General features: G+C 41.6%; 2 protein-coding genes and 1 long non-coding RNA gene across 5 annotated transcripts; all 3 read right to left on the bottom strand.

Annotated features, from left to right (window-relative positions):
- Positions 1-1,702: 1,702 nt before the first annotated feature.
- LOC144039522 (uncharacterized) lies at positions 1,703-4,650 on the bottom strand. 2 transcript variants are annotated; one of them, XR_013289475.1, is made up of 10 exons: positions 4,422-4,650; positions 3,824-3,857; positions 3,676-3,739; positions 3,380-3,525; positions 3,206-3,299; positions 2,676-2,802; positions 2,413-2,513; positions 2,157-2,221; positions 1,898-2,082; positions 1,703-1,826 (listed from the first exon to the last, which is right to left on the bottom strand). It is a non-coding gene; the product is annotated as an uncharacterized LOC144039522 (long non-coding RNA). The 2 variants fall into 2 exon arrangements; XR_013289474.1 differs by lacking the exons at positions 1,703-1,826; positions 1,898-2,082; positions 2,157-2,221 and having other exon boundaries at positions 2,352-2,513; positions 4,422-4,601.
- A 2,026-nt stretch (positions 4,651-6,676) lies between these two features.
- On the bottom strand, positions 6,677-10,840 carry LOC144039519 (CLOCK-interacting pacemaker-like). 2 transcript variants are annotated; one of them, XM_077552940.1, is made up of 4 exons: positions 10,477-10,840; positions 9,037-9,215; positions 8,799-8,965; positions 6,677-8,679 (listed from the first exon to the last, which is right to left on the bottom strand). In XM_077552940.1, the coding sequence occupies exons 2-4, from the start codon at positions 9,146-9,148 to the stop codon at positions 7,915-7,917; spliced, it is 1,044 nt and encodes a 347-aa protein (XP_077409066.1). In that variant the 5' UTR covers positions 9,149-9,215; positions 10,477-10,840; the 3' UTR covers positions 6,677-7,914. The 2 variants fall into 2 exon arrangements, with proteins under 2 accessions (XP_077409066.1, XP_077409065.1); XM_077552939.1 differs by having other exon boundaries at positions 6,677-8,682.
- A 1,790-nt stretch (positions 10,841-12,630) lies between these two features.
- actr10 (actin related protein 10) lies at positions 12,631-17,481 on the bottom strand. The gene is made up of 13 exons (XM_077553543.1): positions 17,301-17,481; positions 16,550-16,622; positions 16,288-16,370; positions 16,105-16,213; positions 15,909-16,016; positions 15,745-15,812; positions 15,581-15,660; positions 15,405-15,440; positions 15,261-15,340; positions 15,103-15,176; positions 13,677-13,758; positions 13,158-13,359; positions 12,631-13,084 (listed from the first exon to the last, which is right to left on the bottom strand). Exons 1-13 carry the CDS (start codon positions 17,375-17,377, stop codon positions 12,903-12,905), a joined length of 1,254 nt encoding a protein of 417 aa, XP_077409669.1. The 5' UTR covers positions 17,378-17,481; the 3' UTR covers positions 12,631-12,902.
- Positions 17,482-17,884: the final 403 nt, after the last annotated feature.

A 17,884-nucleotide genomic window follows, 5' to 3' on the forward strand; every position in this document is an offset into this window, starting at 1 on the left:
TAAAAGCAATGTCTGATTTTCATTGGTTAATTATTATTATTATTATTATTGTACTCATTAAAAGAAAGTTACCAGCATTTTTTTTTTCATCGTGTGAGATTACTGTTTATGGAATTTTGGCTGGAGATGTAACCTGGCAATAGGCAGATGGATAATGTCTTTGTATTTTATTTTTTTTAACTGCCAGAGGCATGTGGGGAAAAAAAGTTTTGTTTTTGTTTTGTTAGTTTTTTATCGTTAGAAGACCATTTCTGCCAGTGGGAACAATAAGTATTATATAATAATATATTATATAAAATATATAGTTCATCGTCTCACATATTTGTAACCTGTCATTTTGGCATGTGAGAAACTTGGACTTGTGCTTTGCCATTTTTGGTTTGCGACGTCATCTTCAGTAGACTTCTCAATTAACCTTTTTTTTACTCAAGAGTTAACTAGCAAATTCCTGCAATTAATTACAATTAAAAAGTTTAATCACCTTACGCACCAAATTTTAATCAGCTTTTCTTCTATTTAAAAAAAAAGATTTAAAAAAGAAAAGATTATTAAAAATTAGGGGCGGGCGTCAGACGATTAAAATTTGTCATTGTAATTAATCGCATGACTTCACTAGTTAACTCACGATTTTATATCTGTTCTAAATATACAATAAAGAAAATTCTAGGTTTTCATACTCATGTTAACAAAAGTGGGAAAAAATGTTTTAACTAATAAAAAATAGTTAAAATTAATTTTTGACGTATATACGTGTCAATGGCAGTGAATGAGTTCAGCTGTTTTCATGTATTGACCTGTCGTCAATGTTTGCTAAAAATGCTTTCAATTTGTCATGTCAGCTTTTCTGTACAATAAATTGTTGAACTTGAATGGGAGTCTTTGTGTTTTATGAGTCAATGTGCCCTCAACTCATTGCAAGCAAACTATTTTTAAGGCTTGAGGTGTAAGTTGCACAGTAGTCACTACTGTGGACACGAGTGTCATGTTACTACACCTGTTGGTCTCCACATGACCCCAAACTACACCAGTTGTCAAATTCATGTAGCTTCGGCTGATGTGCGCTCGAAGGGAACAGTGACAGACGTGTCCATTGTAGTGACTGATGAGCAACTCTCACCTCAAAACTCAAATGTGCCTTGACAAAAAAAAAAAATACTGCTCTGACCGCCCCAAACTCCGCCCAATTCGGACTCCACCAATCACAATGCAGTCTAATTTGCATAACCAATCAGATCACACTCATTTGCATAACCACGCCCACTCTCACGCTATATGACCAATCGCATTGCCCCAAATTTGCATAGCCACGCCCACTTTTGGCTCAGCCAATCACGGTGCTTCTCATTTGCATAGCTATGTCCACATACCGACCAATCACAGCTTTCTATCCTCATTGCTCCACCCACTACCAGTGCCCACAGCGAATCATTATTCCATCCTCATCACACCTTTTAATTTAATTTTATTTTTAAAAAAAAATAAAAATTAGGGTGGGTTAGGGGGTCTTTTTGCGGGGCAGGGAGAAATTTAGAAAAAAAATGTATAAAAAAAACTAAATTTTTTAAAAAGTTTTCATTCTTATGCTTTTTTTTTTTTACTAAATTTTTAAAAAAGTTTTCATTCTTATGCTTTTTTTTAATATATACATTTAAGTGTTTGTTTTTTGTATGTGTTTGAGAAGGACAATTTGAGAGTTGAAGTGTTCTTTGCAATAGAGCTTTATTTCTTTTGCAGAGTAAACATTAAATCACAAAGCAAACAAGTGTTACAAGTTGGATGACAGTCCCTGTGTGGTCAAGTGGTCGGCCAGGAAGGACTGCGTGAACCTAAGAAAAAAAAAAAAGTCAAAAATGTTACGTCAACTTTTGCAGAAAGATGTTTTTGGCATGAAACTTACCAAGAAGTTGTTTTCTACAAACAGTCACTGTTCACGCCGCTGATCAAGTATCGCCCTCTCCCACTTCTCAGGCTGCCACAAAGTCTGAACCTTGTAAATGTGGAAGCAACTAGAAAACCAAAAGTGTTGCTGGCTTGCGTTTGTAGTTTGACTTGGGCTGTGAGCAGGTACCATCGTCCTCCACACTGGACACGAGTCGTCATCATTAAACTTGACAATTGAAACACGCTAGCTGAAATGAAAATGTGCCTTCTCTCACCAGCCGAGAGCTCATCCTGGGGCAGACTGTCTTCTTTCATCTTAGAGCATTCCAGCAGCTTCCATCTGCAAGACAAGGAACAAGCAGGTGGACACTGACTATTTTTAGTTTACTTTTTTTTTAAATGATTAGTCTTGTGTTGAAGCAGCAGGTCAAGCATGTTGCAGAAACTTCCAAACAAAGAACCAGTCAAGATGCCATTTCACATGTTTATTTGCACGTCTTAAGCTTGAAAATGCGGGCAGCTTTGGCGCACCAGCTTCAAGTTGATTTAGAATTTGTCACTTTGTCCAGCATAAGTGGGAAGGTCCTTGTTCCGGAAAATCCAGACGGACGGCACTTTTGCTGGAAGCTGCGCTGCATGCAGAGTCAAAGAAAAAGCAGGTGAGTGCTCTTTAAAGCATAACACTTAATCAGATTTTTGTTGTTGCTAAACTGCTGTCCAAAAACGTGCGTTTGGTGCCACTTTAAAGTTAAACATAATTTGGTTGTTTGTCTTCATTACGAGTCAATACGTACGTCACTTCCTCGTACACGCCTCCTTAAACTGCTTGTTCGTGAGTTGCTGTCAATCACAGCCAAACTTTAAAGAAGCGCTATTTGACAAGTCGAGCCATGGTGCGTGAATCTGGCTCTTCAGCACCACCTGGTGGACAACAGCAGGAAAAACATGCCAAGTAAATGAGCGAGAAGGTAGAGTGGCTTCCCCAGTCCTGGTCGTTGGTTTGTGATGTTTCCGTCCAACACACCTGATTCTAAGGATCAGGATTGTTATCAGGCTTCGCTGAGCTTGCATCAATCAGGTGTGTTTGAGAACCAAAACATCTCATACCAGGACCAGGATTGGGGAATACAGGTAACAAATCATTTTAGCCACAGGTGCTTCTATGAGCTCGTTAACCTGCCAGTTGCGTAGAAGCACCTGTGGCTAAAGCCAATTTGTGGCTGTAATTTTACTTTCTGGATGTGGATTCCCCAATCCTGCCTGACCGCAGGGTTTCTCTATGAAACTTCAAAAAATATATATATATATATTTTTTTTTAAATACCACAGTCTTGTTCCATAGATAAAGCCCTGTTGTGACTGCAGACAAAGAAATGGCCCCAACTGGAAAGTCCCATCAGGCCTTCTTGCGCTCCTTCCTGGGGTGATACAAGAGGTTCAGCATGTTATACTGCAGCAGCACAGATTAAAATTATGATACGAGTGCATCTGTTCTCACCTGAACCATGATTATATCACATGCTGAAATTAAATGCGGGTCAAATGCGGAGAAAGAATTTCGCCCCACTTGGGTGGGTGTGACAATGGCGGTACTTTAACTTAAAAGTCTCATGAAGCAATGCCTCAAGTCAGCCATTTTGGAGCCTGTAGACAGAAGACGAAAAAACAGGCTATTATCCACCCCCCCCCCCCCGTTCAATAATGGATATATTTGATATAAAAAGACACAAATTTTGCCATTCGCAATCAATCCGACCGTTGTTGAAGATGCGAGACAAAAATGAGAGCATTTACTTGTGAATCCACATTAAAACGTACAGGAAGTCAGCCATTTTGGGCTCAATTTGAAGATTGCCACCTGTTGACAATTAACACACATAAATATCAATATGCTTTATTCATTCCGTGTAATTGTGAATATGCCTAAGGTTGGTCTACTTGCCTTCAGGAAAACGGCGCTTGCTTTCGTCGAGATACTGTAAAAGGTTAGAGAAAAAAATAATGTGATGGTTATCGCATTATTAAATACTTTTAACAACTACGTTGATGCATTTGGTGCACTTTAACCTCGTAAAGCCTTGTGCCAACGCTGGTGCAAACACTTTAACCAGCTAGCATGTTAGCAAGAGGAAAGTAGTGATTCTACCTTTAACACTGAAGCTCCGAAGTACGCTTCGAACTCAATATATGGATTGTAGTGAAGTTATTTCGTAGATGAGTTAATTGTTGCTTCATGTGTGCAATTTCTGCGCGCACACACACGACGTTTCAAGACATCACAAGGACGCAAGTACGGTCAAGAATGCATATTGAGAAACAGTGTCACTTTTCTTTTGGATGATAAACCCAAATGTACAATTATCCCTACTGCCACTAGAGGTCACCATTTTATGACAGTAGTTAAAAAAAAATCAGAGCTTCAGATAGACTCGTTTTGCCATCACTAGAGGTAAGCACTTCAAAAGTGCTACGTGACATTAAAAGTGAGCAAAAGCAGTGAGTTTTCAAAAGCTATTGAATAGTGAACAATGAACATTCACCTTGTCAACGTGTTGGACGCGCTTGTGGAAATGCGTGCGGAGCAGCAGGTGGACGAGGATGACGGGATGCTGTCTGAGGTGATAAAGAATGATTGGCACATTTGTCCCGACTTAAATAGGTTTCCGGTGATGACGTCACTTCCAGAGGACAAAAAAAAAGGAACACAGACAACGAGATGTGTTACGTTGGAAAAGCGAGAGCGAGATATTCAAAGTGTCATAAGTGACGCTATGCGGGTTCGAATCAAAACTATTTTTTTAAAAATACGTAGACGGTATGTGCTGCTTTGAAACCACCCTTTTTCTTTGATCGCTCAGTTCCTTAGACCCCAATATTAGATTTGGCAGAGGTATCATTATTTTGTTGAATTGCAGTTATAATTCTTTTGTATTATATATATATATATATATATATATATATATATATATATATATATATATTAGGGGTGTGAATTACCTCGCACCTGGCTATTCGAACCGCATCACGATACATAGGTCACGATTCAATTAGATACTGATTAATCATGATACGAATCTATAAGTCGATTATTGCAATTTTTATTTTATTTTTTAATCACTAGTGACAGACAAATGAAGCTTCATAAAACACTTGTGATATTGTTTGACTCCTCTAGATGGCACTCTTGGTTTAAATGGGCCAGCTAGCTAGCTATTCAGCTAACCAGACAGACAGACAGACAAAGTAAGCTTTATGAAGCACCTGTGATATTTTTTTGCTCCTCTTGATGGCACTCTTGGTTTGAAAGCTAACCTCAAGTAAGATGTTTTGTTGAATATTTCCATTAAAAAATTGATGTTTAAAAATCGATTTGGCCGCGTATTGAATCAATACGAGAATTGCGCACAGTAATATTGCGATATTGTCAAAACCATTTTTTTTTAAAACACCCCTAATATATATATATATATATATAGATATATATATATATATATATATACATATATACACACACACACACACACACACGTTTGCTCCTGTAAACATCATTAAGCATATAATTTATACATTTATTTAAGGCAAGTTGTAAAATGTCTTAAGTCCTCTTGTTTATGTTAAACAAATTTAAAACATCATAAATCATGCTGTTTCTACCAAGTACTGTCTCAACTGTTCTCCAATTTCGATGTCGTAAATGTATAGGATTGTATGCCGAGAAACGTTTTTTGGGAGGAGCAATATGGCGGCCTCACGGCTTCAAAAGTCTTTCAGTCATATATTCAGATCAGTGGTTCAAATGCGCCTCTTCCGCCTTTGCTCCTCATCCACGATCACCGTCGCCATCTTGTGACCAAGGACGGACACGACACAGTTGATTTCTCTTTGAACGTAAAAACATTTATTACACAAGAAATTAGACGAAAATGCAAGAATAAGGAGACACTAATAATCTCTCATACACAAATAAAAAAAAACAATAATAATAATAAAAACAGTTTAAATCCTATTCTACTTGTGCTGATCCCAGAAGAAAATAAAACGTTTGCCTTTTGTAATGGTTGGAAAATAGGAAACAGTCTCTGATTTACATATTTTTCCAACATTTAAGCATAAATTAATGTGTATGATGACGGTTACTTGCTTTGCTTCACTGTACACAATAACATAGCTACTCACTCTTCTTGTCATTTAAAATGCTAATATGTCAAACTACCAGTAATATAATTACAACTTAAGATAATTAACTCTGACTTGACTGTGACTGATGGCCACCAACAGTGAAATACATTGTGTGTTATAACCGACGAGGAGAAAACCCCCCTTTCATCGCCGCTGGGCCTTAATAGTAACAAAAATGCTACTATTATATTAAGGCATATTGTTTCTCTCTCTAAATGTCATACTTGTGAGGGTTTTGTTGGAACTCAAACACTCATTTGTTTCAGTCACTAAAAACAAAACAGAAGAGCCCCCATTATAAATACAGATGGTGTCGGGTTAAACTTGCACGGTCTATTTAGCTGCAGGGTTGAATATCATACATTTAGACACAAGCATTTACACACCCCTTCCTAACATTCACTCGTATTCGCTTCCATACTCACCCAAAAAAAATCATCTGTCACGCAATCATCCACTCAAACTAAAACAAAATGATGTGCCATGCACTCCTAAATTTTCAATAACTTACTCAGATGCCAACGCCACATGCTCTCACGAGTACTCGCTCATTCACTATTCACACACTCCCACTTTCACTCACATACTCGTTCTCGAAAAGAAAAGGAGCAGAGAATGCACACCTGGCGACTTAAAGCCACCCCTTTTAGTTTTCTGTCAAACAAGCTTCAATTATCAACCACATGATTACAAAGTAACATGAGAAGAAGATTAAAAAATATATATTTTTTAAACATTGTCGACAGGTGGCCGAAAGAATGCAGACATTTACAAAAGCAGAAACTAAAACGGGACAGACAAGCCTACAAAGCACAATCACAACCAAGCGGCTTAACGCCCATTAAGAAGACTTGAGTACAACACATTTGAACCCCCATCAATGAGATTAAGAGCAACTTTACGTTGGTGGAACCCAAACATCTGACATCCTCAGTCACACTGGAAAATATACAGTACACGATCGATCCCACATTTTCGTGAACCATTTCAAGTAATTTTTGGTACTTAATATAGAGAGAACACGATGTTTAAAAGCATAGTGGTTGAGGGTGTGTGATGATTAACTTTAGCTGCCTTGTTTTCATCTGATGAGGATGATGCAAAGTACTCCAACGCACCACAATCATAAGCCCCACCCCCACCCAGCTATGAACATTTGCAAAGGTTGTCAAGATCAATACGAACGCCTAGACGCAAAAAAAAGAAGGCCTACATCAAAAATGCCGCAACTGGAAGCACCAGCTGCGTTAGCAGGAAGGCGGAGTCGACGGGTGGCCGTTGCCAATGTCCATTGCATGTCAAACAAACAAACAAACAAAAAAAAGACACTTGAGCTACGGTAACTGAAGTCTGCCTGGCGACGCCTCAGCCAATCAAAAGTCAGCAACCCATCGTGTCGATAAAACGTTCCCATGTGTCCTTTTTCACACTCCAGGGAATTTGGAGGCCATCGCAGACCCACCCGTGCCTTGTCACAGTGGACCTAGTGGTTAGCAATGTTGCCTCGCAGCAAGAAGATTCAGGGTTTGAAATCATTGTCATCATCTGCTTTTGTCGGCGTGATTTTCTATAAAAATGTATTGGGTACAATAAAATCTTTTCCTGACTCGCCTTAGTGTAAATGTCAGTATGGTATTTGTGCGAGTGTAGTAACAAGACAAGCAGTGAGTGTTGGGCCAACAAAAATTCTCGTGGTGTCAAGGCCTGAGGGCAGGCGGCAGTTGAAAATGTAGGCCAAACTGCAAGCGAGGCTTGGAGTGGATGTCTAATGTGGGCCACATTACTCTCGCTCCATCTGTCCGTCCCCGCCCCCCTCCCAAACAAGCCCCGGCCTTGCCCTTCCCAGTCAGGGTCCTAATCCTCCTTAAAGCCGGCGAGCGAGGCCCGCTTCCTGTCCTCCTTGCCCACCTCCTGAAGGCCGGCGTGCAGCTTGAGGCAGATGCCGGCGTCGCCACTGCGCAGCGCCCGCAGGAAGAGATCCGTGTCCTCCTTGAGGCGGTCCACGTCCGTCTGCGTGCGGCGGTTCTGGCGCAGGAGCTCCTTGGTGCGCAGGGTGATGTCCAGGAGGCCCGATTTGCTCAGGATGTTGTACGTGTTGCAAAAGCGCTTCCGCCTCGTGTCGTCGTCATCGTCGTCGTCGTCCCATTTGTGTTCGGCCGGCGACGGGCTGGTAAGGCGGGAGGAGAAGGACGGGGAGGATTCTGATTGGCTGACGGCCGGCGAAGGCGCCTCGCTGGTGGTTTGAGGGAGTTGGGTCTGCGGCGCTTGCGTGTTGTCGGGGGTTACGGAAACAACCGAGGTCTGGCTCTTCTGCGGCTTCTCTTTTGGAACGTGATCCCGTTGAGACCCTGAAGATGCGGAAGAAGACGAAGACGCGCAGGACGAGGCGGTTCCCCTCCCCGAGGACGAACTGTCGCCAGGATGCGGCGCGATCTTGGGGTAGGACTTGAGAATGGGGAGGTATTTCTTGGGGCGTCTGTGTCGAGAGGCCTCCTTGGAAGCTTGACGGGAGACGACGGGCTGCAGAAAGACCACCTGAGGTTGCTGGACCACCGGCTGGACCACCTCCACGGCGGGACTGAAGCTCCAGGGCTTCGTGGCCGGGGAGTTGTCGCCAGGCTGCTGAGATCACATTTTTTTTTACAATTTTATTTCATAACATTTTTGCCACAGATCGCTCTGGGCGTGGCTTGAACCCACGAGCTGATGTGTTATGTGATTGTGCCGTGCGCTTATACCTTCTTTAGAAGCACATTGTTCATGATGATCATGGGGGACATGCTGGAGTACGACCCCCCTACCACAGCCAGCTGCCCGGAAGCAGAACTCTGGGCGCCAGGCAACGCGGAAGGTCGCGGCGAGTCCTCAGAGTCGGTGTTGGTGCTCGCGTGCTCTGAGCTCGCATCTGAAAACGATGACTTCATTGAATGGACACTCAAAATTCACGTGAAGGCTGAAAAAAGTTGAAGGTCATACCTGAGAATCCGGAGTCCCGTTCCGAGTCGGCTCGGGAGTTGCTGTGAGACTTCATGACGTGCGCCCTGTTGGCGGGCCGCGTGTCGCTTTCCGCCTTCCGCTTGGTGCTCATCTCGCTTTGTTGTTGCTACGGACAAGATGGCTTAGCAGCAACTACATCGGCAAATCAAAAGGTCAATCTGAAAAACAATAAACAAAGATCAGATAGACTTAAATACCTTTCACGTTCAAGAGCTTATATGCCGAACTACTAGAACAGGTATAAGATGACCCCATGTGGTGTTTCAATTTAAACAGTAGGGGAACGAGGTAAAAGGAGCACATTGATAAGAGATAGAGATGTGACTACAAAATGAAATGTGTAAAAAAATGACTGCCTGGCTTCCTCCGCCAAGGGTCCAAAGCATCGGCGCTTACCCGACGGCCCGCCGCCAAAACTCCGTCGCCAACTGGGCGAAATTCATTTTTTTCATAATGTGCAGTCAGCTAACCAAGTGTTGTTGCATGGCTGACATGACTCCTACTCCACCTGCTTGGAAGGTATACGTCAGGATGGTAAAGTGGTATTCGTGTTGTAGTATCGGAACCTTTTCGTACTAGTACCTCTGCATCGCTACTATACAGTACAGTAAATCTTGATGGCTGAAAAACATACTCATACATGCCTATCAACTTAATAGCCTGTCCCAGATGACTTTGGGCGAGCCATTCGCAGGACACCTTTCACACTCACAATCACACCTGAGAACAATTTTGAATCTTCAATGAACCTAGCATGTTTTTGGCATATGGGAGGAAGTCAGAGTACCTGCAGAAAAGCTACACGGGGACAGGAAGGCTGGAAGCCAGATTCGAAACCGCAATGTCATAATTGTAAAGCGAAAGCAGTTACCAATTTGTTCAATGTGCTGCCTGTAAAGTACGTATGTTATGATATACAAGTGTTTTGGAATGATAGTTTGGGGGTCTATGGAGTTGGGATAATTAATATGGGAAATATGTTTTGAGGGGTGGGGGCGTATTTTGCTCTAAAACATCTCCACGTGTATAAAGTTCAAACCCAGACGTCTTCTAAGTCTATTTTTTGATGGATCACTGTAAACGAGTGATAGTCTCAAATAAAACAGCGTTTTTGCTATTTTAATTTCTTGTTCACCACCTTCCACGAAAAATACATTAAACAATAACATGTATGAAAACCTCTTCCCTTGTGAATGTATACCGCATTAAAACGGGTTTTCAAAGATAGTATAAGTTTCCAAAATGCTTTGTGGCGACCCACAACTCCAAGCAACATATTCAGGATTAGCACTTTTTGTTAGCTACACGCTAATTTGACGACGCACCCACAGCTAACGTTTAGCATTCAGCTTCGACTGTAAAGTGGAACATACAAAAAAGAGCGAAAAAACAGTTATTAATTTTTTTTTGTAAACTTACTTTCTCGCTTCGTTCTGACGAGGGTGAGAGAGAGTCGGAGAAAAATAGAAAGCGTGGCCGGTGAGGTAGCCTGCTCGTCGGGCGGATGTTTTTCCGTTTGTGGAAGGTGGCTGGTGGCCAGCAGCACTCGGCTTTCCACGGTACTGTACACGAGACAGGGCGGTCCCTCCTCCTCCTGTCAGTCACATGCTAAGCACGGTGGCCTCGACCGCAGACAGACGCCATAAACCACCATTGGAAATCCAAAGTCAAACAGAATAAAACATCAATATGTGCTGCCGTTGCAGTCATTTTGTCGCTACAAGACGGTGAGAACGCCGCCAAAGGAGGAAACTAGTCCCAGACGCTTTGCCAAATTTGGAAAAAGAGGGCGCGGCCTTGTCTGGAGTCTTCCTGACGTCACCAACGCGCCCGCCCACACCGTCGCGTTCCGAGCTTCTGATTGGCCAGCGCGGCCAGCAGCTGAAAAACGTGACTGCTACCCAATTTGAGGCAGGCTGAGTACATCGTGGTCAGGCGTATCTCAATCTCATGTACCATCGGGGAATCCACTGACGTAGGTTCTCGGATGTAATATTGTGGTGTATTACATAATAACCCAGTTTGTCCTGACCATAACCTGTGCTCGTATTCTCTGGAGTGGGTGGCGTCGTAAAACGCTTGCTGGTTGGGGACAAAAAGTCCTCACATGCGCAAATTGCAGCAGTAACACCAAGTAGAAGTCAATGATTAACATATAAGTCACAATAAAAGTATGTAAATTCAGTGCAACTTTCAGTATAAACCAGACACTTGTCATTTATACTATCTGTTAAAAATATATTTTTTCCATGTCAATAAACGCTAGTCTGTACAAAAATGTCAAAGTTTGGGATCATTTTACTAGAAAAAAGAAAGAAGATAAAGTGAAATGTCTTGAGCAAAAGCCAAACTAGCGTACAGAAAAGCACGTCTACATAAACATAGTTAGCTAATTTAATATAGCATACCGCTAGTAGTTAGGATTTATTGTCATGCCCCCTTAAGTGGTCAAAGATTACACAAAGCAACTGGTGCACTTTAAATCACAAATTTTAACAAACTACTGGTAAGTAACAAAATAAACCCAAACACATTCCTATACGGCCACAATTTACTCTAAGTCTCACTACAAGTCGCCAGGTGCCACCTTTTTAAGTCACACACAAGTGGACAAAAATAATATCTAACATGACTATTTGGTAGTATTTTGTATCTTATTTTTGTCACTGTGCCGTATAAACATTGCTGAAGATAATAGCGTGCAATTTTCCAGTTTTGTTGTAACAAGCCACTTTTATTCTGAAGACATTCTTTTCATGTCACTGTTCTGTATAAACAGAATTGGTGAAACAGACAATTTGAGTGTTATTCCTCACGTTTTGTTTAACCCACCTCCCCCCCACCCTCAGGGCATCACACATGCTATTTGTCCCACGATGATAAATGTTTTCTTAAAAAATATCACGTGGGACAAAGTAAACACAAACACTATCCATGTAAATACACTTCTTAGTTATGATGTTACCTGATAAAACAGTGTGCCAACTAGAAACATGATGCTACTGGTGCAGACAATGTAAACAGTCTCAGCTGCGAGTTAACCAAAAGGGAAATGGCGCCCTCTGGCGGCCACTACTTGACACAACACGGAGCTTCTCATATTTCATTTTCAATGTACAAGGGAAATGACGCCCCCTGGCGGCCACTACTTGACATAACACGGAGCTTCTCATATTTCATTTTCAATGTACAAGGGAAATGACGCCCCCTGGCGGCCACTACTTGACATAACACGGAGCTTCTCATATTTCATTTTCAATGTACATACGGTGAATGTGTATTTTTTTTTTCTAACTTATTTGGATCCATAATAGGAAAAATAAAAATAAAATGCAGCTGCAGTCTTTTAATGTTGCCACGGGGCTCAGGATTTTTTTATGTCTCATCATTAGAAAGGATCTGCTGCAGGCGGCACTTCCATTAATTATGAGCGTCCAGATGCATTTTCAAGGCACGCCGCCTAATCGGGCCGCCGTGTCCCCAAAAAACGGCCTCTGCTGTCACCATAACAAAGACGTATGAAGAAAGGGCTGTTGTTTGCCTCACTGGTGGCAAAAAATACAACTTAACTCGGAAGGTTGAAACCACTGATTTATTGAGTTTACATTTGGTGGCGCTAACACAATTTTCTACCATAATATTCTCAATTTTAAGTCTGAGTACACAAATGTGTGTAAGTGTATGGAGGCCTTTATTTAAGGACTTTGACAGACAACATCTGCGCCAATAATAAATAAACAATATTTTTTATACCCCTTTTAAAAAAGCTAAATAAAGCCTGAAATGTTACAAGATATCTGCTGCTGTTCTACAAGGGAGGACATTGTTTTAGCGGCGCTTGTGTTCTACTTCTCTGTGGAGAAGGCTCGCTTCATGAGCGGCGGCGGCGTCTTGCCGGCTTCGTACAGCGACTCGGGCGGCGGCGTGCTGAGGCAGCACCAGTCCGGTATGCGGCCAGTCTGGTTGTAGTAATCACGAGAAACCGACCTGCTGCCCAGGATGTCCTGTAGCCCACCGAAGATGGCGCCTAGCGGAAATGAACCAAGATTAAAGTCAGATTTTCTGTTTTAAAAAATAAGTCCAAATGGAGCGTTTCCCACCTCCGAGCCAGGCGGTGCAGTTGGGCTTGGCGGGCGGCGAGTGCATGCGGAAGTTCTTGCAGGCCAGCACGTCGCGGTACTTGGGCTTCTCCACCAGCATGCGGATCTCGGCCAACAGCCGGTGAAGGAAGCCCGGCAGCATGGCCGTCCCGCCGATCACCACCAGGTTCTCTGACAGCACTTTGCGAGTGTCAATGGGGCACTGAAATGACATTTTCGACATATTTTAGCCGTCACGATGCAAGTTGCATTTTAACCACTTTTACGGGGACCTTATTTGGCTCCACAGAAGCGCAATTTAATTAGTCTAGCCTCCTTCAACTCCCCATGCCCAGACAGAAGTGCTACAGGAAGGCCGTGGCCACGTGTCACCATGGAAACCACATAATGAATCCAACTGTTTCCTCCTTTTTACACTTGGAAGATTCGACACAACCACAAAACGTTGTCAAAGCTCTGCGGGGCTAATTAATTGGCTGCAACTGTGCAAATTAAAAAGAGAGTTTTCTCTCTGTGTACCTTAACCAGGGCGTCAAGTATGAGTGAGGCCACGCTCTTTTCCTCGTTGTCCTGTTCAAACATAATCTCCATCAAAGAGTCCCTGCAAAGGAAACGGACCAAGTGAGGTTCCAAGGTTAGAAAAAGTTAGCATGTTGACACAACTTCATCTTTGCAACTCTGTGTAAATATTGCCATTGTATATATAACTACAACGCAGACTGATGGAAATTGGATGGAGTGAGGTTCCAAGGTTAGAAAAAGTTAGCATGTTGACACAACTTCATCTTTGCAACTCTGTGTAAATATTGCCATTGTATATATAGCTACTATGGAGACTGATGGAAAGTGGATGGAATGAGGTTCCAAGGTTGGAAAAAAGTTAGCATGTCGACACAGCTTCATCTTTGCAACTCTGTGTAAATATTTCCATTGTATATATAGCTACTATGCAGACTGATGGAAAGTGGATGGAATGAGGTTCCAAGGTTGGAAAAAGTTAGCATATCGACGCAGCTTCATTTTTGCAACTCTGTGTAAATATTGCCATTGTATATATAGCTACAACGCAGACTGATGAAAAGTGGATGGAGTGAGGTTCCAAGGTTGGAAAAAAGTTAGCATATCGACGCAGCTTCATTTTTGCAACTCTGTGTAAATATTGCCATTGTATATATATCTACAACGCAGACTGATGGAAAGTGGATGGAGTGAGGTTCCAAGGTTGGAAAAAAGTTAGCATGTCGACACAGCTTCATCTTTGCAACTCTGTGTAAATATTGCCATTGTATATATAGCTACAACGCAGACTGATGGAAAGTGGATGGAGTGAGGTTCCAAGGTTGGAAAAAGTTAGCATATCGACGCAGCTTAATTTTTGCAACTGTGTGTAAATATTGCCATTGTATATATAGCTAAAGACAAACTGATGGAAAGTGGAAGGAATGAGGTTCCCCAGGTGGCAAAGTTAACATTTCTATATTGCTACATCCCTGCATTACTCTTGCAATATTGACATTAAGTATATAATTAAGACACAAACTAATGGAAAGTGGATGGAGTGAGGTTCCCAAGGCTGACAAAATTAGCATACATCCCCACAACATAATGTAAACATTGACAGTGTATATAGTTTCAAAACAGACAGAGGGAAAACGAATGGTGTTAGGTTCCCCAGCCCAGCAACGTTAGCATGTCAATACCGCTACATCTGCACAACACATTGTAAATATTCGCATGATCTATCAAACTCCAAGTCACATAGCTAGAAAGTGATTGGAGTGACATTCCCAAGACTGGAAAAGTTAGCATGTTGATACGGCTACATCTCGACAACTTATTGTAAAGTATTATAGTGATAGCTCCAAGACAGGTAGGCATAATGTGAATGGTTGCGGGGTTACCCAGGCTAACAAAGTTAGCATGTCGATATGTCTATTGTCTTCACCTGATTGATCCTTTGATATGCAGGATTTTCTCACCATCCAGAGGGTAGTCAACATCTGGAGGGGGAGCCGGACGCTACAAACACAAAGAGAAGAAGAAGACGAGATGAAGGCACAGTTAATGATGCGTGTTTTTGACGTGCTCTCACATCTTCCTTACCTCAGCGGCACCGTCCATGTTGAACTTGGCCGCCTGGAGCTTGAGGCCTCTCTGCAGGTCGCTGACAAAACATGTCCTCACTGCATAAAAAAAATAGCGTTGTATAAGAAAAGTGGGAAATTGGAGACGTTTGTTCGGACCTACCTTTAATGTCCTCCACAGTCTCTTCCGGAATGGTGCCTAAGGTAGAAAAGGAATATTAATGACTAAATAAATGATCAGTATTAATTACAGTGACTTCAATGATAGTAAATTTATTAGTATTACCCCCCCCCGCATGTTATTTTGTATTTTTTGATATTAAAACAGTCTTTAAATACCAATGATGGCGGGTACACTTTGCCCAGTGGTGGTGTCGGTGTCCACGGTGCACTGTTCCACAAGAAGTCCGTCTAACTCTCTAAATTTAACACACACACATGCCATTAAGCCAACTATTTTACAAATGCTTGAGTGTATGATTCAGTCCATAAAAGTAACCCACTTGTGGACGGCTTTTCCACCCAAAGGCAAAGCCTCCCAAGCGGGCAGGATCAGAGTGCACTCGTAAACCTGATGGTGGAGTTAAGACGTTTGTTTCCATACGTAATTAATTCTCTGTATTACAATAAGATCTGTTCCGGGTTTAAATAAAAAAAAAAAGGATACCGGGAGCACCAGCGTCTCAGTGTGGCCACAGTCCATCACAAGAGCCGAGTTGATACCCAAAGTCATGATGGCCATGAGGTGACTGGGTGCAAACAGCACGGAGGGCACCTGGCCCAAAAAAAAACAAAAAACAGTTAAGAGAAACTGACAGTTTTGACAAGGTTTGTTGCCACAACTAATTTCCATCGAGCTGTACCTCAAACTGTTTGAAGAAAACCTTGGTGAGCGTCTCCCTGAAGTGCGATGGGCAGAGGATGGACTCGATAATGACCACCCTTCTGTCGCGAGGGTTCACCAGCAGATGTCTGATGGTTGGAAACATTTACAAAACTTGTTTCTTTTTTGTGTGTGTCAATAACAGAAGCACAAAGTGCATTACCTGAAGTACAGTGTGTGGATAAACTCTTTTAGAATGACATAGAGCTCTTCTGTGTTGATGTTGTACTGAACCACTTTGGTTGCCTGAAAGGAAAATAACATACCAGTTAATCACATAAGACTTTTTTTTTTTTAAACAAACACAAAGAATAATTTAATCTGCAGCACTATAAACAATATCAGATGATTCTGACTTCCTCCCAAAACATATATGCGAGTGTGAATGATTCTGGTGGATAAATGCAAGAAGATCAACATCTGACCTGCTGCTGTCCCGGCTTGCGGATCTCGCTCGGAATGATGAACCTGGGCCCCGTTTCCCCTGCAAAGCCGCATCTGGAATTAAATTTAAGAAATATGCTAAATTAGGTCACTGGCATAATGCTGTAAAAGCAAAAGAGGCAAACAGTTGTGGGACAAAGAGGTCTTTATTTGTCATTTGTTTCATGTGATTTGCCTTCAGCGATCTTGTCATGCTTTATTATCACCAATGGTGACTAAAATATTTTTTTTTTTTAGTAAAACAGTGGTGTTAAATTTGAAGTTAACTTTTTGGATTAGACAGAAGATGGATAGCTGAGTGCTTAAATAAAACTCTTTGGAGATATCCATATGATCTCAATGAAGGCAGGGAGCAGTTAGATTAATCCGATTTGAGACGTCTGCTGTCTTTTTTTCCTCCACCAGGTCTTCATTTGCTTTGTACCAGCGTCTTAAAAACTTTTTCTTGGCATAACAGTGCAGTGACACACTACAAATTAAATACACAATTGCAAAAATTAAATGGCAAGTAACTGAGATTTTGGTATTCCTATTTACAGCATCTTCGTCTATTTAGCGTCACTGACGGGTTAGCGTTGACTTGTTAGCTTTATTTATTAACGTGACTGCTTTACATAGTAACAAAACAAAGATTATTGTGTTCAATATAGCGGACAAAACTCGCAAGTCGCAACATTTGCTACCTTCACGTTAGCAGGGTCAGCTAGCCGGATGCTAACGATTAACACTCACTTTGTGTATGCCGCTCCCAGATCGATGACGATGGCGGTCTTTTCTGCTCCACTGCCAAGACCGTCAAATAATGGCATTTTAAGTTTAATATAGTTGCTTCAAATTACGTTGATCTCTTTTCGCATGATTTTTCAGATCGATGTTTTTTTTTTTTTACTTCTGGTTTGGGTTGGGACGTGACATGCGCGATGACGTCACGCAAAGGCGCCTGTTAAAAATACGACAAAATATTATTAAAAAACAACATTCATTTAGTTGTCAGCTTTCAAAATCTGAACATTAATATAAATATTTATTTTGTTGCCATTTTAACAAATTGTGGCCATTTCAGTGGATTAACAAATTACCATTTGTAGGCTAATTTACCGAAAAAGGGTGTTTCCCTCATTTTATTTTAATTTAGTTACATGCCAGTTATAATGACAGTGTGACTATATTACGTCTTTAAATATGTATTTGTATTTTATCTTCTATCGGTGGTTAGCGAACTATCTTACTTACATAGTAGCGCCACCTAGTGGACTGGAGGGCAGACTGAGCGCATGTTCAGAAATAAATGCATGGGTGAAATGAATAGCAATTTA

The sequence above is a fragment of the Vanacampus margaritifer genome, chromosome 19 (genome assembly GCF_051991255.1).
Source record: "Vanacampus margaritifer isolate UIUO_Vmar chromosome 19, RoL_Vmar_1.0, whole genome shotgun sequence".
Classification (NCBI taxonomy): Eukaryota; Metazoa; Chordata; class Actinopteri; order Syngnathiformes; family Syngnathidae; genus Vanacampus; species Vanacampus margaritifer.